The sequence below is a fragment of the Nerophis ophidion genome, linkage group LG15, assembly GCF_033978795.1.
Source record: "Nerophis ophidion isolate RoL-2023_Sa linkage group LG15, RoL_Noph_v1.0, whole genome shotgun sequence".
NCBI lineage: Eukaryota > Metazoa > Chordata > Actinopteri > Syngnathiformes > Syngnathidae > Nerophis > Nerophis ophidion.
Genome location: NC_084625.1, coordinates 20579799 through 20604497, shown reverse-complemented (window position 1 = coordinate 20604497; position 24699 = coordinate 20579799). Strand labels below are relative to the sequence as shown.

Below are 24699 nucleotides of genomic sequence, written 5' to 3'. Positions count from 1 at the left end.
GGTAGTGCAGGATAAAAAAAAGCAATAAGCTGCAGATATAAATAAATAGATTACTGTACAAATAAACACATTACACTTTTTCACATGCGTCCATGTTACTGGAGGTATGTTATATTGTCTTTTTTATTCCAGCGAGTTGATCCATTTTGGGGGGAGTTGAGGGGATAATTTAATTATGATGCGTTCAAGAGTCTTACGGCCTGAGGGAAGAAGCTGATACAGAACCTGGAGGTTCATCTACGGAGGCTGCGGAACCTCTTCCTAGAGTCCAGCAGTGAAAACAGTCCATGGTGAGCGTGGGAGGAGTCTTAGCAGATTTTCTGAGCCCTGGTCAGGCAGCGGCTTTTTGCGATCTCCTGGATAGGAGGAATAGGAGTCCTGATAATCTTAGCAGTGCTTCTCAAACTTTTTTCACCAAGTACCACCATAATGACCAACTTTAAAATACTATAGCGTAGTAGGCCTAAGTATTCACTAAAAACAAGGCAGAGAAGTATATTGAATGTCGTTGGCCACTGTAGCATCACAAACAGTTTGAACAGTAACACTGTATTTGAATAAAATAAAACTCTGTACTTTAATCAAGGGATTCTTCGGCGTATCACAAGATGGAGCCCGCGTCCACTCGTGGTACACTACAGTTTACGAATAGATGATTTAAAGGAACTTAAATAAAAGAGCACAATATTTGGACACAGACGCAATTTTATTTTTAGAATGTCATCCAAGAAATTTTTTTAACTATGTTACCTGAATACACTTGTTTGCTCAAAACTTGGCAACAGTTTTATTCAAAGTCAATTGAAGGTTTATTTTTGATTTAAATTGGACAACAATCGGATTCGCCTCACTCATCTTGGCATTGACCTGGTCAGTAACCGCATAACAACCTGCTCCACCCATCAAGGAAACATGTACCCTCAAAATACATTTTCTGATTAACCTACATATATACACGATTAATGCAATTATTTTTTTGTGATTAATAACATCTCCTAAACAGGGCCTATTGTGCAGGAACAACTTTTTTTTACCTGTTTTTGTGTATTTGATTTCTGCATGGGTCCCTAAAGTTTAAAATTAAACCATGTAGTGCATACAGAGATATTAAAAAAATAAAATAAATCTAGTTTTCCTTCATCCATCCATCCATCCATCCATCCATTTTTCTACACCCTTCATATTTCCTCCAAACAAACTGTTTGGAATTTGCCCAATTTGTGACATGTCAGTTGATATGTCAGTGGACATGGTAGAAATGTACCCAAAATGCTTTGTCGTCCGCGCTGTTGTCAATAAGTTGTTGTGGGGCAGACTGGCTTGTACTGGCACATGCATCATCTGCTGTTTCCATTTCTAATACGAAGTAGCGTACAGTTCAAAATTATATCTGTCGGTAGATTCGCTATGGAAGCACTAAAACGACAAGATGGATGACAGAGGGAAAACGCAGTTGAAAAGGATGCACAACGCATCCTGAAGAGACGGTCAGAAAGCTGCTAATACTATGCACAATTTTGACCAAAGAACCACCACTGCATGTTACGTAGACCACAACTAAGTGTTTTAAAATCCTAATATGACCCCTTTAAGATCGTTATTTTTGAAAGCCCTAATCAAAACATTTTGACAGTACTTAGAAGCATAACATAACCAATGCAAAAGAAAGGAGAGAAGCTATTTACAAAATAAGTATTGAAATAATAAATTGAACGACATTTCTGCGTAATCTTGTTGAGAAAAATTCTGCAATCAAAACAGCATCTTGCCTCAAAAAATTTGCATACACCAAATTTAAAGTGAAGTGTTAGTTTTGTTTTTGTTTGTAATCTGCTCCAAAAAATCGGATGAAAACCGAATAGTATGAAAACGGAATACAATTTCCCCAAGCAAAATAATGTTAATGTTCCTGACACCCAAAAGTATTAACACAAAACATGTTTCATAGAGACTAATTATATTTTACATGCAGAGAACAATGCAAAATACACTGAAATGCATTTGTACAGTTACTAAAGACTATTATTGGTGAGGATATTGATGGGCAAAGAAGGAGGAAGTGATGGGAAAGGTACCTTTGTGCTCTGCTAAGTGTTCTTTCTTGAATTCAGCAGTGTTTCTCACCTTTGTCAATGTAATGGCACTCACACCTTTCTTTGGCCCCATTTTTGCAGTTATATTCAATTAAAAAAGTAAAGATAGTGAGTCACCAACGCATGGAATCATTTCTTTGGACACTCTGACACACTGAATAATTTGTCTAGCCCAGTGGTTTATGAAAACCACGGCAAATTTTCGCAAAAATGTTTGCTAAAAAGTGGGCGAGGGGTCCCAAAAACGAGGTACCACTGTGTAGCTCGTTTGACGTGTGTGTCAACATCACTGAGACGTGTCGTCACACATTTAAATCCTTGAACGCACCCTAACAGACCCTTAGCGCTAGTTAAAGAAAGGCGCCCTTAGCATTGTGTGTGTGTGTGCGTGTGTGTGTGTGTGTGTGTGTGTGTGTGTTTGTTTCTATGTCCAACCTTTAATAATGTGTGCAGGGCTCATTATTGGTCCCCGGCCTGAGCTCTTTCATTAGTTGTAGCTGCTGTGGATTGAAAAGGGGCCAGTGGTCGGTGGGGATCAGGGGACGCGGCGGAGGTTGTAATTGGGCTGTTCCGCTCCCCTCCCCTGGCCTCGCTCAAGGTCACCATGAGACAAACTCTCTGGCCAGGTTTCGCAGAAAACTCTTCACGACCAGCTCCACACTTTCCCTCCTCATCCTCGCATCCTCCCGGGGTCCTTTGTCGCCGCACACTGGTCCTCTGGGGGCGGTGGAGATGGAGTGGAAGGGGGCGGAGGGGCTAATTCGGTCTAATCTCTCAGCCTGTTAATGTCTGCCTGATATAAGGACTTCTCCTCATCCTCAGGGGAAGGCCTTTGTGATGAGGACCATCATTATGAAGTTTCCTACCCCTCCTAGCCAATTAAATGAACATAGAGACAAATCACTTCAAACTTTTGTCAACTTTTTATTTCCATATATAAAAAGGGCTTTTTGATAAGGAAAAGAAGTTCACATTGTATTTGAAGACTCCCCTTCTGTGAGACTGCGTGATGAAGGCGCTTTGTGGCGCTACAGTTACTCGGTTCTGGTCAGCGGCGAGTGGGTCGATGCTCTCTCTGTGATGACGGCGCCGCGGTTAAAGCCTGCTTTGATCTGAGGAAATGTCTGCGTAGGAAGACGGCGGAATGTCGCTCGCTCGCTCTCTCTTTTGTCTCCACCCTGGAGGAGAGACTTCTCGAGTCCAGTATTTAAAGCTGGGAAGTAGAAACTGCATGTGTGGCTACTGTATATGAGATGTGTTGTAGAACTTAGGGATGGGCGATAGGGCCTACTGTAAAACTTATATTGCAATATGTATTGCAGATGCAGCCTCCTCTGACAATATACAGTATATCACAATATATTATTTGGAATGTAAATGATAGCAGAATCATTTCACAACAGGTTACAAAGGCTCCTTATTAGCTGCTGACATATACAGTAACATATTGTGTCATACTAAATTGGCCCTAGTGTGTGAATGTGAGTGTGAATGTAGTCTGTCTATCTGTGTTGGCCCTGCGATGAGGTGGCGACTTGTCCAGGGTGTACCCCGCCTGCCGCCCATTTGTAGCTGAGATAGTCGCCAGCGCCACCCGCGACCCCGGAAGAGAATAAGCGTTAGAAAATGGATGGATGGATATTGTGTAATTTCTTGTTGTGTTATTATTGTACTTGATCATGTATTGTTAATATGTGGTTACTTTCTGTTGGAACATGGTTCTATCTACACTTCTGTTAAAATGTATTAAGTAAGTAACACATGACACACTGACAAAGCTTAACCCATTGTTACTATAACAATCTACAAGATTAATATAGTTTGCCTCTCTCTTCCCCTCCATTTTTCGGTATTCCTTTTTTTTTAAATTTATCTTTAGTTATCATTATGTATATGTATTGTCGCATTTGAACAACGGTATTGTTGAGAATAGCGGTAAACTATTGGTATTGTTCATGATTTTTCTATTGGTATTTGTATTGCGCCAGTTGTAGTGTAAAAATGCTCATAGTCATTTCTATATTATTATTTATTTGGCTAACTGCTTCTATGCTATCACTTTTACGATCATATTTGTACATATCGTATGTGCTGTTGTTGTTCTATTGTTGTTGTTGTTATTTTTGTTGTTATCCCCACAATTTCCCCCTCCGTCTTCCTTTTTTTCTCTTTCTATCCCCTCCTGCTCCGGCCCGGCTGCACCAAATGATAATATAAATACATTTAATAAAGTCAAATTCAAATAAGGCAACAAGAGAAGTATCCTACACTTCTCTTTTGTAAAGTAAATCTGAACAGCCGATATGGGCATCTACATTAACTATATGATTTATTAAGCACTTCTTCTATTGTTTGAATACTTTACATTATTTTTGTCTGATGCTACAATTTGTGTATAGATCTAATACCAAGTAGTTATGCAGGCAGTATTGGTCATACCAATGCTGATACGGATACTTCAAATTCTCAAGATCTTTGAAAATTTCCTGCTGGCCCCACTATGGACTGGACACTCACTATTAAGTTGGATCCACTATGGACTGGACTCTCACTGTTATGTTAGATCCACTATGGACTGGACTCTCACTATTATGTTGGATCCATTATGGACTGAATTTTCACAATATTATGTCGACCCACTGGACGTCCATTGCATCCTGTCTCCCCTCGAGGGGGGGGGGTTACCCACATTTGCGGTCCTCTCCAAGGTTTCTCATAGTCATTCTCATCGACGTCCCACTGGGTTGTGAGTTTTTCCTTGCCCTTATGTGGGCTCTGAACCGAGGATGTTGTTATGCCTTGTGCAGCCATTTAAGACACTTGTGATTTAGGACTATAAAAAAAACATTGATTGATTGAAAGAATCCATAATCGATCACAGTTATAATCAGACAAAAAAACAGGATGGAGGTATAACCATATTAATTAAACAGTTATACTATTTTCTATTATTGGCTGTAATTTATATCCTTTGTATCCAGGGACTTATTTCCCCGAGTTTGCGAACAATAACAAAAATGACGAAATGTCTTTTTGATAGTAAAAAATATTTATCTAACCTCTGTAGTATCAACCAAATAAGGATATTATGCTTGGTATTGTAGCTGTCAATATTTGTATCCATTTGCCCACCTTTGTTCACATTCAAGAGCTCTGTAGCTTCTGGTTAGCAGTTAGCATATCCTCCTATGGTGTGTTGTAAATAGCGTGTTTAGATATTCCTTGTCCTCCTGTGATAATGATACTTGTAAGACAATTAAGTTTATTTTCCACCATAGAGGTGAGAGTTACTGACTCAGAAGCGGCTTTGCATGGTGGAAGGACATTAGCTGCTCACTAAAATGCTACAGTGCATGCATTATCAAGATTTTAAAATATTCAAGTTAAAGTACCAGCGATAGTCACACACACACTAGGTGTGGTGAAATTACCCTCTGCATTTGACCCATCCCGTTGTCCCTGGGAGGTGAGGGGAAAAGTGAGCAGCAGCAGTGACCACGCTCAGGAATCATTTTGGTGATTTAACCCCCAATTCCAACCCTTGATGCTGAGTGCCTAGCAGGGAGGTAGTGGGTCCCATTTTCATAGTCTTTGGTATGACTCGGCCGGGGTTTGAACCTACTGATCTCAGGGGAGACACCACAAGCCCACTGAAAAGGTCAAAAGGTCTGACAAAAACAGAATCATATGAAAACCGAAGCAATTTTTCACTAAAAATATTGTAATATTCACCGACATTTACAAACAAACTAGTTTGTTCCGCGAAACCTGAGGTAACACTGTACAGTAGATCCTGGCAAATATCATACACAATACATTGATACAACATTGATTATACATACATGGTCTTTAAAACCGACTTTGAAGCAACGTTCCAAAATAATTGTATTTGTAACAACGTTGGTGTTTAATGTCGGATCCATGTTGTTGTTTGCGAAAGTACCAAATTTCAATGTTTAAATCAATGTCACAACGCGACACTCAACAAATGTTGTCAAAAAGCATGTTGTTTCAACGTTGTAATTGAGTTGGAAAATACTGATTGGAAAATGACCAAAACTCAACGGCCAAATCAACATCAGAACCCAACATTGTTTAAATGTCGTCAAAAAGCATGTTGTTTCAACGTTGTATTTGAGTTGGAAAATACTGGTTGGAAAATGACCAAAATTCCGATGTTCAAATCAATGTCAGAACCCATCATTGTTTAAATGTTGTCAAAAAGCATGTTGTTTCAACGTTGTGTTTGAGTTGTAAAACATTGTTTGAAAAATGACCAAAATTCAAAGGTAAAATCAACATCAGAACCCAACATTGTTTAAATGTCGTCAAAAAGCATGTTTTTTCATTGTCGTATTTGAATTGGAAAATACTGGTTAGAAAATGACTAAAATTCAATGTTCAGATTAACGTCAGAACCCAACATTGTTTAAATGTCGTCAAAAGCATGTTTTTTCATTGTCGTATTTGAATTGGAAAATACTGGTTGGAAAATTACTAAAATTCAATGTTCAAATCAACGTCAGAACCCAACATTGTTTGAATGTCGTCAAAAAGCATGTTTTTTCATTGTCGTATTTGAATTGGAAAATACTGGTTAGAAAATGACTAAAATTCAATGTTCAGATTAACGTCAGAACCCAACATTGTTTAAATGTCTTCAAAAAGCATGTTGTTTCAACGTTGTATTTGAGTTGTAAAATACTGGTTGGGAAATTACTAAAATTCAATGTTCAAATCAACGCCAGAACCCAAAATTGTTTAAATGTCGTCAAAGAGTATGTTGTTTCAACGTTGTGTTTGAGTTGTAAAATAATGGTTGGAAAATGACCAAAATTCAAAGGTCAAATCAACGTCGAAACCCAACATTGATTAAATGTCGTCAAAAAGCATGTTGTTCCATCCAACATTTGGTTTGAGTTGCTCAACGTCAGGACCTAATTCAACAAGTTTGTGATGTAGTTTTAATGTCTTGTGCCTGCTGGGTGCAAACAATGTATGCACCCATAAAAATGCTTAATTTTGAATCCATAAGACCTATGATACCCATCACACACTTATTAAACATGTTCACATTTGCAAAATTTTAACTCATTTCTAATGAATGACAATGAAAAATTATGGATATTAGGACTTTTGTTCTATGTTAAGGCAAGAACCCAGCAGATTTTTAGGCCAAAATGTCATTCCTTTCTATTCAGCTGCCCTTCATCACTTTTTAAATTGATCTCTCCCCTCAGGCCTCCTGCGCTGGCGGGCAGTCCGGCCTTCTCGGACATCTCCCTCATCCGGATCTCGCCCCAGCGGAACCCCTCCGTGGGGGCGGAGTCGCCTTTTCACCCCTCGCACCCGTACATCAACCCCTACATGGACTACATCCGCTCCCTGCAGCCCCTCGGCAGCCCCTCTATCTCCGTGCTGTCGGCCACCAGAGGCCTCAGTCCTGCCGACGGTGAGTGGAGACGCGCATCACCACAAACTGGCAAGGAAGACCCTTATAAGGACGTATAATTGCTCCAATTGATGAGTGCAGCTTCGATCGCAGGGCTCTTGATTGTCGGGATCAGACTAATTCCTGCGCTAGGGTGGGGGGGGGGATCAGGTGAGATCCGTCTCTATTAGGACTCGGGGGCTCACTCAGATGCTATCTGGGCCGAGGAAGAGCGAGCTCACAGGAGTATTATGAGGGTGATGTGATCCGTGTGGGCGGGGGGGAGGTTGGCGGGAGGCTAATCCCTTTGATCTGTGAGTCGTGTCGGAGACCACCAGGGTCAGTTACTGTTACACCATGTGGCAATGTATGGTGGTGGGGAGGGTATTTGGGGGCGGGTGGCTAGCTTCAAGTTCATTTTGAAGTCCATAATAGGATTTTGATTAAGAGATGATTAGATTTTATTGACATCATGTTTTCATTCGTCAGTTTCGGAAAGAACATATTTTAGACTTCAGTCTCACGGGATTTTTCTAATGTAATTTATTTTCAATAAGTTTGATATCTTAAAATCTGAAATGACTCATTTAAAAAAAAAATATGACTATTATGGGTATGAATCTTTGGGCACCTAACGATTCGATCTAATTCCGATTCCTAGGGTGACGATTCAATTCAGAATCAATTGTCGATTTTAACACGATTCTCAATATAAATCGATTCTCGCAATGCATTATTTGGTGTATAATGATTGTAATGAAAGTTTTTCAAAGCAGGTTACAGGTTAGAATAGCTCCTTCTGGTGCATGGATGCGGCCTAAAAACTTTTTTTTAAAAACTGATTGTCAAAACAAAAAAAATCAACAACAAAAATATATATCCATTCATTTTTTACAAGTTTTAAAAATTATAGATTTAGAATCATGATGAAGAAGAATCCCTAACAAGTATGTTATTTTATGCTTATTCGCACCGTGATACATTTAGCACCTATAAAATTAGGTGCCCTAAATTGGTTTGGTCAAAAAAAATTTATTATTTGATCTAGATGCGTGCAAAATACAAATATTTCTTGTAATTTAACCTAAAATGACACCTTTAACAGGATTCACAGTAACATGGATTACATTTGATCATGTTTTTTTGCACTAAGATCAATTTAGAAATAAGGAAATTACATTATAATGTAGATTAAAGCAGGTCGGTAAAGAAAAATTTAATTATTTGATGTGCATGCGTCCAGAATACAAAGACTTCTTGGCACGTGAACTAATTTATATCTTTTACGAGGATCACATGACATGTATTGTTTAATTTACATATCAATTTAGAATCAAGAAAACATGTTAATGTACTACGGCTGCGAATCTTTGGGGACCACACAATTCAAAGCAATTCGATTCTTGGGGGCAACGATTCGATTCTCGATTGAAAACGATTCTCAATTCACAATCAGAACATTGGTTGCCATTTCTATAAATAACCTCATTCTTTCATGAAATAGACAAACAGCTCTGATGGAAAAAAATACTTCAAAGAAAACTGGTGTTGTTTAATAAAATTCTACCCAAACATTGAATAAATTTTAAAACAAATAAGGGAACAAGAGAAATTTCCCACACTTCTCTTTTCTAGAGTAAATCTGTACAGCAGATAATTGATCATCTACATTAAAAATATGATTTGTCTAAGTGGCCGGACAGGAATGATTAAAAAAACAAAGAAAAAAAATATATATTTTTGATTTTTTAAATCAATTAGGAATTGTTACAAATAAGAATTGAGATCCATTCCAATATCTATTTTTTTTACACCCCCTAAAATGTAAAGTAAAGTACATTATAGCGGATTGGTAAAGAAAATAGTTATTTAATGCAATGCACACATTTGCAAAATTACTTCTTGGCACGTGACCAAAAATGACATCTTTAACGAATTTTTAATATATGAAATTTTTTTATGTTCATTTGCACTGAGATCAATTTAGAAATAAGAAAATATAGAGTGCATTGTGTGTACTCACCTATCTCTATCGCCATGCATGCTTTACAAGAATTTTAGCGCCGTCACGCAAGAACTCACTGCACAGGGCTGTGGCTTGTGAATGGGGCTCCTAATTATGCCATTCATCAATGTGCCAGTTAATTAGCCCATCATCTTTGGTGTTGTTAGTATATCACAGAGCCTCCTCCACCAAAAAACAACAACAAAAAAAACAGCATTTAAATGATGATGAATTAATTAACAGAATCTAATGGAGCTTTAAAGTGGGTGGCATGTTAGCTCCTCCCCCTCCTCAGGTTCCTCATCATCGCTTCTCATCCTGCTGTTGTTTTAGATCCCACCAAGTCCAGAAGACTGTGTCTCTAACGCACACATACACTTATAATATGCCCCGAGGATCGCACTCCGATGCCAACGTTTCCTATTTAGAAATCCGGCAAAGCTCTTCTCTCTGCGAGCATTTTGAATGGGCCACATTACGGCTGAATGCAAATGCAAAGCTAAGGCGGAACAGCAGAGACAATTAAGAAACTCCCCACTTCCACCAGAGACATAATACCCAGATCAAATTAATTTAGCATCTCTTTTTCTTACATCCATTCAGCCAATCGTGGACGCACACTGCAGGCATACACCGTCGCTTTATTTATTTCTTCCAACCGGAGAGAGGAGGGGTTTTGAACTCTGCGGGTCTGTGAACACATTCCATATTTGCATCCAAAACCACAGCCTTTCATTGGATATTTGCATAAGGAAGCCCACCGCCAGATGTTTATTTTTAGGCTACGGTTCAAGGACTTACAGCACTCCATAACAAGGGGGAATGACTGGGAAAAAGGAAGGCAGAAAAGGAAGGCAGAGGGGCGTGCGTAACGAGAAGGGATCTCTATGATTGGCGCATGCTGCAGATCTATCGGGGAAGATTTAGGCCTTTTGTTTCCTTGCAATGAGACTTTAAGGAAGCAGGTTGCATATCTGCAGACTGCAGCCTTCTTTTTTTTCTACAAGATTGAAATAAGTACCAGCATGCACACACACACACACACACACATACATTATATAAAGTATACTCATGCAAGCAGGAGAGGGAAGGATAGTGTAAGGCTTGGAATACTGGAATGAAACACTAATGCACGTTTACTGTAATCTGTGAGCATGCATTGGCTAATCCCCCGCTTCACGTGATGCTCACACTTGCTCTAGCAAGCTAGCATCCAATAAAAATGAACGTTCCTCCCTCCCGTAGCCCCTCACGCAGGCCTGACCCCCGCCGAGTACTACCACCAGATGGCTCTGCTGGCGGGCCACCGGAGCCCCTACTCTGCTGACCTGCTACCCTCCGTGGCGACCGCGGCCAGCGGTGCCGGCGCTCTGCATATGGAGTACCTGCAGGCCATGGACAGTAAGTGCGCATGTATGGTCAACTGCTTTTGTCAATATCAAATCAGAGACCCAAATAGGTTATTTCCAAGGATGTGCAATATAGGTAGAGAGAGGTGATGCAAAGCCTCACTTGTTTGGATCAGGGCTATTTCTGTTTTTTAGCATCTCGCCAATATAAATGTTTCCAGATGCATTTTTACACCATGACTTTCTACACGGGCTTCACGGTGGAAGAGGGGTCGTGGGTTTAATCCCAGGCTCGGGATCTTTCTGTGTGGAGTTTGCATGTTCTCCCCGTCAATGCGTGGGTTCCCTCCGGGTACTCCGGCTCCCTCCCACTTCCAAAGACATGCACCTGGGGATAGGTTGATTGGGAACACTAAATTGGCCCTAGTGTGTGAATGTGAGTGTGAATGTTGTCTATATATCTGTGTTGGCCCTGTGATGAGGTGGCGACTTGTCCAGGGTGTACGACACCTTCCACCCGATTGCAGCTGAGATAGGCGTCAGCGCCCCCCGCGACCCCTAAAGGGAATAAGCGGTAGAAAATGGATGGATGGATGGACTTTATACACAGTAGTTTTTACAGCCTGACTATGTTTTTTTTTTCTTTTTTTTTTTCTTATCATTCACAATCCCTTTGTAAGACAAAAAACATATATGTTTTTTTTTTGTGCATTCAAATTTGTAATATACAGCAAGTACGTATGAGGTGGCTAACAATACAGCTAATGGGAGCAATGCATTGCGCCCATCAAGCGCTCTAATAAACACACAAAACTGCTAACAATACTCCATTTAAACCCTGTCACATACATGTTAGTCAATTATTAGAAATGTGGTTATGATAACCGAGAAGTTGGTCAACTTTAAAATTCAACTTAGACCCAAAAATAGCGATAAATACAGGAAAAGACGGCACCTTTATAAAAAAACAAAACAAAAAAAAAACCCTTTGTGGGAATTGTGATTAATTATTTATATAAATCGGAAAAATCTGACTATCCCATCAGTTGGCATCCCAGGAAGTGCAGACATTGTACAGTAAGTGATTTTTTTGTTGTTGTTGTTCGTAGTTTGTGTTTCTTGTTTAGCACTTAGCAATACTGCGACTTGCTGGATCTGCGCAACACTCAGCTTCTAAAACTTGTCGATCATCCTTCTTATAGTCAGGCTCAAAAATATAATGTTCTGGATCATCATTTGTCCCAAAGTAGTCTTTGCAGGCTCTCTTGAAGTCTGCCATGATTATTAGTAGTTGTTGTTGAAGTAAATTGCAAACATTTTGATGGGTCTATTATATGCTGCTGTATGCTTAAAATTACCAACATACTGTATATATATATTAAATGTTATTATGAATATGATATTTACTACATTACGTAAATACTTACAGCATGTACAGTATATATAGTGTTTTGAAGGAGGTGCTTTATAGGCGGAATTCAGCAAATTCCAATTGCTTTATTGTTAGCTGACTTCTGCTAGAGTTTATTTACACGTTGGAATGCATAAAATAAAAAAAAACTGCTTGTCTCACATAAGGATTGTAAATTATAGACCAAAAAAAAAAAAAAGTGCTGTTTCCCTTCAAGTCTAACATCATTATTCAAGCTGATTGGACTCTAAATACAGACTCATCACACTGAGAGGCATTGTAAAACTCTTACTCATCACACACAACGAGTCAGTATAGGAATTGGGGTCGCATACGTGAGCTCGTAGGTGCTTCTTGCTACCAGACCATCTTTTTTTCACAGAAGAAGCCATTTTATTTAAAAAAAAAAATATTCACACAAACAAAATATAAGAAAGGAAAAATCTTCAAACTTGACTTTTAGACCAAACGGAAGGTGATCAGACTTTTATAATTAAAGTTCATGTGGAGGAACTTTTTTACCTGAAAAAGGATAGGTGCATGGACTCCACATACACTAAAAGGAGCACAGTTTTGTTTTCGTTTTAAAAAAGCTAATACACAAATAAATAAATAAATGATAAATGGGTTGTACTTGTATAGCGCTTTTCTACCTTCAAGGTACTCAAAGCGCTTTGACATTACTTCCACATTTTCCCATTCACACACACATTCACACACTGATGGAGGGAGCTGCCATGCAAGGCGCTAACCAGCGGCCATCAGGAGCAAGGGTGAAGTGTCTTGCTCAGGACACAACGGACGTGACGAGGTTGGTACTAGGTGGGGATTGAACCAGGGACCCTCGGGTTGCGCATGGCCACTCTTCCACAGCGCCACGCCATCCTGACAAAGAAGTATTTAATACAATTTTTATGACAGTGAATCATTATAAATATTTTTCCATTCATATGAAAGTAAATGTAAGTACAAACTCCAATGTGCCTTGCCTCCCTTGACCCCCACTGCACGTCACTGCTCATTTCTATGAAAAATGGGTCCGTTTGTGTTGACATATGTTGTTGTATTGCCGACGTCATCAATATTACTGCTTATTTCCGCAGCATTAAAACGTGCACGCAGTGACTTGATGTTCAGTGGAAAGTCCATCCATCCATCCATTTTCTACTGCTTATTCCCTTCGGGGTTGCGGGGGACGCTGGAGCCTATCTCAGCTACAATTGGGCGGAAGGCGGAGTACACCCTGGACAAGTCGCCACCTCATCGCAGGACCAACACAGATAGACAGACAACATTCACACACTAGGGCCAATTTAATGTTGCCAAACAACCTATCCCCTGGTGCATGTCTTAGGAGGTGGGAGGAAGCCAGAATAAGGGAACCCACGCAGTCACGGGGAGATAATTATAAAGATTTTAGAAGATAAGTACATGTACAAAAGCGTTAAAAAGTTAAAGTACCAATGATTGTCACACACATGCTAGATGTGGCGAAATTATTCTCTGCATTTGACCCATCACATTTGATCACCCCCTGGGAAGTGAGGGGAGCAGTGGGCAGCAGCGGTGCCGCGCCCGGGAATCATTTATGGTGATTCAACCCCCAATTCCAACCCTTGATGCTGAGTGCCAAGCAGGGAGGTAATGGGTTCCATTTTTATAGTCTTTGGTATGACTCGGCCGGGATCTGAACTCATGACCTACCGATTTTAGGGCGAACACTCTAACCACTAGGCCACTGAGTAGGTGTCATTGCAAGACATCCATCCATCCATCCATTTTCTACCGCTTATTCCCTGTGGGGTCACGTAGGGCGTTGATGCCTATCTCAGCTATAATCGGGCGGAAGGCGGTGTACACCCTGGATAAGTCGCCACCTCATACCAAGGCTCATTGCAAGACATACTACAAAATTAGCACATCAGCTCTGTTCGATTAAAAATAAAAAAAATAAAAAAGTATATTTATATCACGCTTTTCTTAACACTCAAAGCGCTCACAGAGAAGTGGGACTGAACATTCATTCACACCTGGTGGTGGTAAGCTACATCAGTAGCCACAGCTGCCCTGGGGTAAACTGACAGAAGCGTGCCTGCCAGTTTGCGCCTACGGCCCCTCTGACCATCACCAATCATTCATTCATCATTCATTCACCAGTGTGAGCGGCACCGGGGGCAAAGGGTGAAGTGTCCTGCCCAAGGACACAATGGCAGCGATTTTTTGGATGTCAATAGGTGGGAAGTGAACCTGCAACCCTCAGGTTTCTGGCCAGCCGCTCTACCCACTACGCCATGCCGCCCCAAAAAGAGGGATATATCAAAGTCAACCCTATATTATTGCTCATTCACCTTATGTGTCTGATTAAGGTAATAAAAAAAAGTGCATGGTTAATTTCGGTTATGTTGACATTCGCTTATGTCGGCGTGGGTCAGCCGGCCCGAGGAGCGTCAACGTAAACGGGGTGCACTGTGTGGGCCCAGTAGAACCTGTCCTATACCTGCCACCAGCTCCAGTCCCATTGACATGATTTAAAAGAGCTATCCTAGTGGGGTGTGTGCAGGGGACTTATGCTAATGAGTTATTTTAATGTGTAAATAGGAAATTAAACGCACGCTGAATCTCGGTGAGGTCGCGACGCCGTCCCCACTCCCCCACTCGCTTTGATGAGAGCGCTCTTTCGTCTGGCGGACGGCGCCTTCACGGAAACCCGGGGTGAAGTCTCTCCTATTCTTCAGAACAAACTAATTAAAACTAGCCAAACTTAACGCGGGTATCAGAAAATTAATTGCTATTAAGCGGGAATTGGAACGTCTCGACATTCATCATGGGGGGAAATCCTTTCTTCTTTGTCACTTTTAAAGATTAGTAGACTGAAACAAAACAATTAGGGCCACGTTTAAGCGGGGATGCGGTGCTCTTCACTTAAAAGTGGCCTCATCAGGTCTCACACACACACCAGCTCAAATATTAGCACATTAAAGCTTTGTTGGGGGGCGGGGGGGAAATAGACTCCATCATGAGGCTTTCAATGATAATCTGGCCTATGCTGGATTTTTGAATGTAATTACCTTCACTGGGAAACAATGGGCCTGATCGCCTATTTTACTTCCTAATTAGTGCAAGAATTACCATATTACTGTCTGGATTTATGCTTTTTATCTCTACCACTTTTATTTTCTCTAATGTTCGAGTACAGTAAAAACGCCATTGACAGCAGAAAAAAACCCAAAGCACAGTAATAATAATGGGCTACACGTTTTCATTTGTTTACTAAATAAAACATATTAAAATACATGGGAAACATCCAGATAATACCCAGTGGGCTACAGTATGGCTGTCTACAACTGGTTCTATGTGGAGAAATGATACTATTACATACCCTATGTTTCCTCTCATGCGTTAGTGTGTGTCGCCAAGAGTTTTTAGAACCGCTTTTTATGTCCCGTCAGTCCGCTGTCTGAACCCTGCGTGGCCGCAGGAATTAATGACGCGGTGCATAAGCGGACACGCTGTCCATAAATCAAGAGGAAATTAGAGGGACAGTTCTGTTCCGGGACGGGACGCTCCACTCTCTGTCTCCACGCTTGGCCGATTCATCATTTTGGGCGGTGCGCTAATAAACCATCGGTCCCATGAGGCCTTGCGTCTGTGGTGGGACCCTGGTGGGTGTGCCTTCCCAGCCCCTGTCACCCCCAGAGGGTGGAAACTGTTCTTCACACCCACGGATTTGTTAGTCAGATGCATCCAGGAGTCTTATTCGTACCTTAATTTTTTGCATGAGCACGCAAGATATGCTTCTGGACCTAACGGGCACTGCGGCTACCCAATCACACAGATAGGCTGTGGGAAATTACCCAGTTTCATTTATCTGAACACAAGTAAAACAACTACATGCTCTTTCACGAGACGACAGAAAGTACATAATTTACATATATCAGGGATTCCCCTACATGTAATTGCAAAATAAAAGCCGTCACACCTTTAAAATTTGTTGTTTTCACACAAAAGCTAATTAAAGTACAAAGTAATATAATGTATGAATTGATATATGTAGTGTAGGGTAATATACAGTGGGGCAAAAAAGTATTTAGTCAGCCACCTGATTGTGCAAGTTCTCCCACTTAAAATGATGACAGAGGTCTGTAATTTTCATCATAGGTACACTTCAACTGTGAGAAACAGAATGTGAAAAAATAAATTCAGGAATTCACATTGTAGGAATTTTAAAGAATTTATTTGTAAATTATGGTGGAAAATAAGTATTTGGTCAACCATTCAAAGCTCTCACTGATGGAAGGATGTTTTGCCTCAAAATCTCACGATACATGGCCCCATTCATTCTTTCTTTAACACGGATCAATCGTCCTGTCCCCTTAGCAGAAAAACAGCCCCAAAGCATGATGTTTCCACCCCCATGCTTCACAGTAGGTGTGGTGTTCTTGGGATGCAACTCAGTATTCTTCTTCCTCCAAACACGACGAGTTGAGTTTATACCAAAAAGTTCTATTTTGGTTTCATCTGACCACATGACATTCTCCCAATCCTCTGCTGTATCATCCATGTATCCATTTTGGTATAAATTCAACTCGTCGTGTTTGGAGGAAGAAGAATACCGAGTTGCATCCTAAGAACACCATACCTACTGTGAAGCATGGGGGTGGAAACATCAAAACCTCCTTCCATCAGTGAGAGCTTTGAATAGTTGACCAAATATTTATTTTCCACCATCATTTTCAAATAAATTCTTTAAAATTCCTACAATGTTAATTCCTGGATTTTTTTCACATTCTGTCTCTCACAGTTGAAGTGTAACTATGATGAAAATTACAGACCTCTGTCATCATTTTAAGTGGGAGAACTTGCACAATCGGTGGCTGACTAAATACTTTTTTGCCACACTGTATTTGGGGAGGGGTTCTTTTTGTGGCTGTAAAGTAGAGGAGACATGGATATCAGTGTGGATCTACGTTACTTTATTTTTCAACTCATCTTACGTGTATGCAACTACGCCACAGTGTATATATACATCATTAGCGGTCCTTCAACAATCGCTAATTCTTAGGAATCATATATACATCTTTGTATATTACATATACTGCACTCTTAATTAATGATGCACTAAATATTCGGCCGCCGAAAAAAGACTTGATCAAAGAATCAATCGATCAAAGTTTACTTTTACAGTCCTTAATCACAAAGTCTCAAAGGGCTGCAAAAGCCACAACGACATCCTTGGCTCAGATCTTCATCAGGGAAAGAAAAAACTAAATTGCGACAACGAGAAACCTTTGAAGGGACAGCAGATATGGGGACCCCCCCTTGGGTGACCGGTGCAATGGATGTCAAGTGAATACAGTTAATAATGTGAGAGTCCAGTCCATAGTGGAGCCAGCAATGGATCCTCTTGCATGTTGACAAGTCAGCAGTGCAGAGATGTCTCCAACTTATGCATACAGCAGTGGTCCATCCAGGGTCCCAACTTGGAACAGCTAGCACGTCCTCCGTGGAAGCTGATCTGTGGCCACCTGATAACTTCTCAGAGCAGAGGATATAGACGGCAGATGAACTGGTCTAAAAAGGGGCCTTTTAAAAGGCTGTGGTGTATAAATGAGTTTTAAGATGAGACTTACATGCTTCTACTGAGGCATCTCTAATTTACTGGTAGGGCATTGCAGAGTACTGGAATAGAAAACGCTCTAAAGCCCGCAGACTTTTTTGGCAGTTCTTTGATGCAGATTTCTGGACGGGACATATGGTACAATGCAATTAGTAAGATAGGATGGCGCTAGACCGTTTAGTATTTTATACATAAGTAGTAAAACCTTAAAGTTGCATTTTAAGTGCCCAGGAAGCCTGTGCAGGTGAGCCGGAGTAGGCGTAATATGATCAAACGTTCTCGTTCTTGTCAAAAGTCTAGCAGCAGCATTATGTTTTATGTATTACCTACTCAGTGCCCTAGTGGTTAAAGTGTCCGCCCTGAGATCGGTAGGTTGTGAGTTCAAACCCCGGCCGAGTCATACCAAAGACCATAAAAATGACACCCATTACCTCCCTGCTTGGCACTCAGCATCAAGGGTTTTAATTGGGAGTTAAATCACCAAAAATGACTCCTGGGCGCGGTATCGCTATTGCCCACTGCTCCCCTCATCTCCCAGGGGTTGAACAAGGGGATGGGTCAAATGCAGAGGACAAATTTCACCAAACCTAGTGTGACAATCATTGGTACTTTAACTTTAAAATACCAACTGTAATCTTTTAATGCTAGACATAGGGAGACATGGAAATTATACGTTACAGTAATTTAGATGAGACGTAACGAACGAATAATGATCTCAGCGTCGGTGATGGACAAAAATAGGACACATTTTAGCAATATTACGGCGATGAAAGAAGACAGTTTTATTAACACTCTTAGTGTGTGACTCAAATGAGAAAGTTGGGTCGAAGATTATCTGAGATTTTTTACCAAGTCCATCCATCTTCTTCCGCATATCCGAGGTCGGGTCGTGGGGGCAGCAGCCTAAGCAGGGAAGCCCAGACGCTCCTCTCCCCAGCCACTTCGTCCAGCTCTTCCCGGGGAATCCCGAGGCGTTCCCAAGCCAGCCGGGAGACATAGTCTTCCCTACGTGTCCTGGGTCTTCCCTGTGGCCTCCTACTGGTCGGACGTGCCCTAAACACCTCCCTAGGGAGGCGTTCAGGTGGCGTCCTGACCAGATGCCCGAACCACCTCATCTGGCTCCTCTCGATGAGGAGGAGCAGCGGCTTTACTTTGAGCTCCCCCCAGATGACAGAGCTTCTCACCCTATCTCTAAGGGAGAGCCTCGCCACCCGGCGGAGGAAACTAATTTCGGCCGCTTGTACCCGTGATCTCGTCCTTTCGGTCACAACCCAAAGCTCATGACCATAGATGAGGATGGGAACGTAGATCGACCGGTAAATTGAGAGCTTTGCCTTCCGGCTCAGCTCCTTCTTCACCACAACGGATCGATACAGCGTCCGCATTACTGAAGAAGCCGCACCGATCCGCCTGTCGATCTCATGATCCACTCTTCCCTCACTCGTGAACAAGACTCGAAAGTACTTGAACTCCTCCACTTGGGGAAGGTCTCCTCCCCAACCCGGAGATGGCACTCCACCCTTTTCCGGGCGAGAACCATGGACTCGGATTTGGAGGTGCTGATTTTCATCCCAGTCGCTTCAAACTCAGCTGCGAACCGATCCTTTTTTTCTAATTTGCTCTGTGTAATTGTTTGGTTGTCAAATGTTAAGGTGGTATTATTAAATAGCTGCTGGTGTCTAGCAGGACGATAATCAGCTTTTTCGTTTTCTTAGCGTTAAGATGCAAAAAGTTGCTAGACATCCATTGTTTAATTTCATTTAGAAACACTCCCATGTGACTACAATCTAGCGTGTTGGTCAGAGTTGGATGTGGAGTTGGGTATCATCAGCATAACAGTGAAAGCTGACACTGTATTTGCGTATGATGTCACCTAGCGGCAGCATATAAGATGCTGAAGAGTGCAGGGCCAAGAACTGAACGCTGTGGAACTCTGCACGTTACCTTAACATACTCTGGGGTCACATTGTTATGGGAGACGCACTGCATCCTGTCTGTAAGAAGAAAAGGCTATTTCTGACATACTAATACTTGTTTTGATATGTGCCAATGAAATGTTATGATCAACGGTATCAAAAGCAGCGCTAAAATCAAGTAGCAGCAACATGGATGAAGCATGTTTGCGATGTGGAGGTAATTGAATATATTCGAGTTATACCCGCAGACAGAGATCTACAAGATGTGCAACGTGCAAATAATAAGTGGGCATAGTGGCGGCTTTTAGGGAGAGTAACGTCAAGCTTGCTGCAGCTCTCGCTGTTAGTCTATCGAGCAACAGAAGGGTCTCTAAACAAGAGTACAGTCTCCAATGACACCATAAAAAAATGCTAGATTTGTTGATACTTATTTTTATAGAGAAAAAAATCCCTAAAATGATTAAATAAGTCTTTTGAGACTTCAACAATTCCAATGCTGTGCTCACTGCTGTCCTCATCTCCCAGGGGGTGATCAGATACAATATATGTTCATATTAACAATAACACATATTAATGTTTTAATGTATGTTCAGTATACTTTTTTATGTTGCCATTTTAGAGAAAATATATGCATCATCACAGATTATGCAAATTATATGAAGATGTCATGTTGATCACTCCCTAGCCACGCCCATGGCCACACCCCCACCATATGGTTGCAATCTGGGGAAAACCCTGTATGTACTTACAGTATATACTTTGTGGAATTAAGTACGGAAAAACATACAATTTTCAGTCTTTTACCTTTCTTTAATTACAATTAAATTTACCGTAATAGGTTTAAAAAATGTGTTAAAAATTAAGTTGCGTACTTAAAGTCAAACCCATATAATAAGTAATAAAATAAAATATAATCGCTGACTATTCAAATAATGGTTTGTTGCAGCCCCGCTTGTAAAAAGAAGGTCACCAGTTCAAATCCCCGCTGGAAAAAGTTAGGACATGATGCTGTAACTTGGGTCGCAACGGGACTGCTACACACACACACACACACACACACACACACACACACACACACACACACACACACACACACACACACACACACACGCAACACGGACTGATTACCATCTGAATGGAGCGTTCTGTAATCGTTGGATGTGTCAAACGAAGAGACGGAGCATTTACATGTGGGAGATGGATGGATTGTGGGAGACGTAAATATGGAGGGGTGGGGGGCTGGTGATCTGGGCCGTGTAAGCTGGTTTTGTTTGCCTTTATGAAACAACTCCAAATGTTTTATCTCCGAGTCTTGAGTCACAAAGTCATTGTGTCAGTTGGCGCACAAAGCGTCACATCCCCTCAGCGCGTTCGGGCCGCCTCTGCCCCCCCCCCTCTGTTGTTACCCTTCTCGTTTGTGACATCTCCATGTGAAAAGACAACAAAAGTCACGTTTTAATCTCCACCCGTGGCTCTTTGTGCGACACGCGAGGAGAATGGCGGCGCCTTTTTTCCACCGCCTCTTACCTATTCAAACCCCCTTTTTTGGTATTCCCAGTCAACACTGATTGCAGTTGAATAACAAGTCAAATTGGACTTGAAGAAATATTAGCATACACAGTCTGAGCTTTTCAGCAACATGAAAGGCTTGTTTTCTCCTGCATGAAATGCAAGCAGTGCATCAAGTGACAGCTGAACACGCACTCACGCCAGCCTTTTGTGGCATGATTGACAAAGATGTCATCTGTTGAAGAGGGAACCGACTTATTAGGCACTTTTGTCTCAGCGGTCTGTCCTCTGCTGTCCTCTCCCCGCAGGCTCTCGCTTCCCGAGCCCTAGGCTGCAGTCGCGGCCCAGTAGGAAGCGGCCGCTGCCCATCTCGCCGCTGTCTGAGCACAGCTTCGACCTGCAGACCATGATCCGCAACTCGCCCAACTCGCTCGTCACCATGCTCAACAACTCGCGCTCCAGCTCGTCCACCAGCGGCTCCTACGGCCACCTGTCTGCAGGAGCCATCAGGTAACTAAGATGCACTATTAAGTTACTTTTTTTAACTCTTAAATGATGATTTTGGATGTAAAATGTGCGAATGGTTATGTTTGCAGTACAACAGTACCTCAATTTACGAGCTTCTATCGTTCTGTTCTGAAAACACTTGCATCTCCCGTTGAAATGAATTGAAATCAATTTGCTTGGTGCTTTCTCCCCCCAAAACAGCACAATTTTAACATGTAAAAGGGCTATTAAAGTGAACACACGAGGTGTGGTAAAATTACTCTCTGCATTTGACCCATCCCCTTGTTCCCCACCTGGGAGGTGAGGGGAGCAGTGAGCAGCAGTGGTGGCTGCGCTCTGGAATCATTTTGGTGATTTTACCCCCAATTCCAACCCTTGATGTTGAGTGCCAAGCAGGGAGGTAATTAGTCCCATTTTTATAGTCTTTGGTATGACCAAAGAACTCACAACCTACCAATCTCAGGGTGGACACTCTAACCACAAGGCCACTGAACAGATTTAAAAAACTAAAACAACTTTTAAATAAGAAATATTGTTTAAAAACAATACAATATAATTTAGTACCACGGTTACCCCTAAACTGACAGGATACCTGTGGTGGTGGGGGCGTGGTTATGGGTGTGGTCACAATGCCGTCATCAAATAATTTGCATAATTTGCTACGGCTCATACAATGTATGCATACATTTAAAACAAATGGGTTACTATTCATTTGTATTAACATGTTTTTTTATCGTTTTGCCTCATTGTCAATTGTTGCTGCTTTTTGTACAGTGTACTTTCTTGAGATTTTTTTAAGTGTTTAAAGACTTTTTAAAATTAAAAACATTGAGAAATAAATCTAGCATCTTCTTCTGGTGTTATCATAGATGTAGTCCGGTTTAGACTCTACTTCTGTCCCTCAATGTCCCTGGCTAACGAGGCTGAAGCGGAGAAGCAAAGATTTAAGGAGACAAAAGTGTTTTTATGGCAGGTAAAACCCGTTGAAATTGTGCTTGGTAATAAAAGATTGGTAATAAAAGTACAAATAGCGTCAGACTTTGTATGAGTTTTTCTGGCAGCTACAATATATTATAATACTTCAATTAATTTTCAAGTATAAAGGAAGCCTTTATTTTCAAGGTGTGGCGGTAATAAAAATGCTGACGTAGGGGGGCCCACCTTTTCAAAACGTCCGTGCCCGCGTGTACTGTAAGAATGTAAAATATACAATATTTACCTTACAGAGTGGACTTCTATGGCATATCCTTCCAGCTGCTTTAGGGTTAGGCGCAATAAGTGTTTAACTTCAGCCTAAACCCTTTCGGTCTGCAACATTTTTTATTTTCAATCTATGAATGTACAACTGTTTGTTTGCTTTGTTGACCATTGACCGAAGAACAATAAACATAGCTTCTCCGTCAAACCCACTATCAGCAGCTTTTCCATATTTGTTTCGCTAAATTTCAGCCGTTTAGATACTATTTTAACATTTTTGGATGGTCGTAGACTCCTTTTGCTTCAGTATGGCGCAGACCAGAGTGATACGCTCAAATTTCTTACCTAAGTTGGCGACACGCTTGAGTCATGTTTTTTGATGGTTTATTTTTTTATGTCAATTAATATATTCTGACTTGTCCAGGGTGCACCCCGCCTTCCGCCCGATTGTAGCTGTGATAGGCGCCAGCGCCCCCCGCGACCCCGAAAGGGAATAAGCGGTAGAAAATGGATGGATGGATGTTTCATCTTCTTAGCACCGTCCTTAACACCCACTTTCTTCCTTCACATGGTTGGAAACAAAGTAATGTTGATCTCTAGCTAATGCTAGCGAGTAAGCCCAGAGGTTTTGGGCGGAGTTCACTGTTGCTACGCCAACTAATGGCGGGGATGCTTGGAACTCAAAACGTTTGCTTGCAAGTTAAAGCATAACAATTAGCTAAGAGACAGCTTTTATCTCAAAACACTCTTAAGTTGAGGTACTAAAGTGTTTTTAGTCTGCTTGTAATAATATAGTGGGCAAGAAGGAGTTAATGTCCATGTCAAGCCCCCGTGTGGGTGAGCATCTCCCTGCCAGCCAGTCAGCCCTCCTCCCTGGCGGCTCGTGTCAGTCATGCGGCCCGTGGAGGCATCACAAGAGGCGAGCGATGGGCGGCGAGAGAAAACAAGATAGGAGTGAGTGAGGAAAGATCCATGGCCCCACCCATAGCCATTGATCAGCGATCTGTAGGATGAGTCTGATCAATCACACGGCGGAGCTTTAGCCACTGTGCCGGTGACAGGACCCAAATAGGACGAGCCCGCGGACTGATGAGTGATATGACAAGCCGATGGGCCCCCAAATGCGTCTCGGCCCATTGATTTCCGCCACGCTGGTAATAAGAATGGCAGACTTATGGGCCGCAGTGAGAACGAGACACAACGATGAATGGTGATACACTCGTGTTTGTTTAGCAGCTCTGTGCACACTGACTATTTGTGCTAGGGCTGGTAATCTTTGGGCACCACAAGATTTGATTCAATTCCCGGTGGTAACGATTCGATTCAGTTGCGATTTTCAATTTAAACCGATTCTAGATTCAAAATAAGTACTTTTTTTTATATTTAACTGCATTCCTCAGCTCTGATAAATGTTTGTATTACACCAAATAAAAATGTTTTTTGTTGTTGTATTTTTTAACAAAATGCTACCCAAACATTTCCAAAAATAAGACAACAAGAGAAGTATCCAACACTTTCTTTTCCAAACAATATTTGTAGAGCAGATATGGGCATCCACATAAGGTGGCACAGGGGTTAGTGCATGTGCCTCACAATACGAAGGTCTTGAGTTGTCCTGGGTTCAATCCCGGGCTCGGGATCTTTTTGTGTGGAGTTTGCATGTT

The 24699-nt window shown here is 41.5% G+C and overlaps 1 protein-coding gene across 1 annotated transcript in view; it reads left to right on the top strand.

Annotated features, from left to right (window-relative positions):
• The window catches only part of gli3 (GLI family zinc finger 3), a 173785-nt gene that overhangs the window by 118782 nt on the left and 30304 nt on the right, over positions 1-24699 (top strand). The window contains exons 5-7 of the mRNA XM_061921678.1: positions 7334-7545; positions 10775-10930; positions 21640-21841. Coding sequence (XP_061777662.1) covers positions 7334-7545; positions 10775-10930; positions 21640-21841 — 570 coding nt within the window. The remainder of the gene's footprint in view (positions 1-7333; positions 7546-10774; positions 10931-21639; positions 21842-24699) is intronic.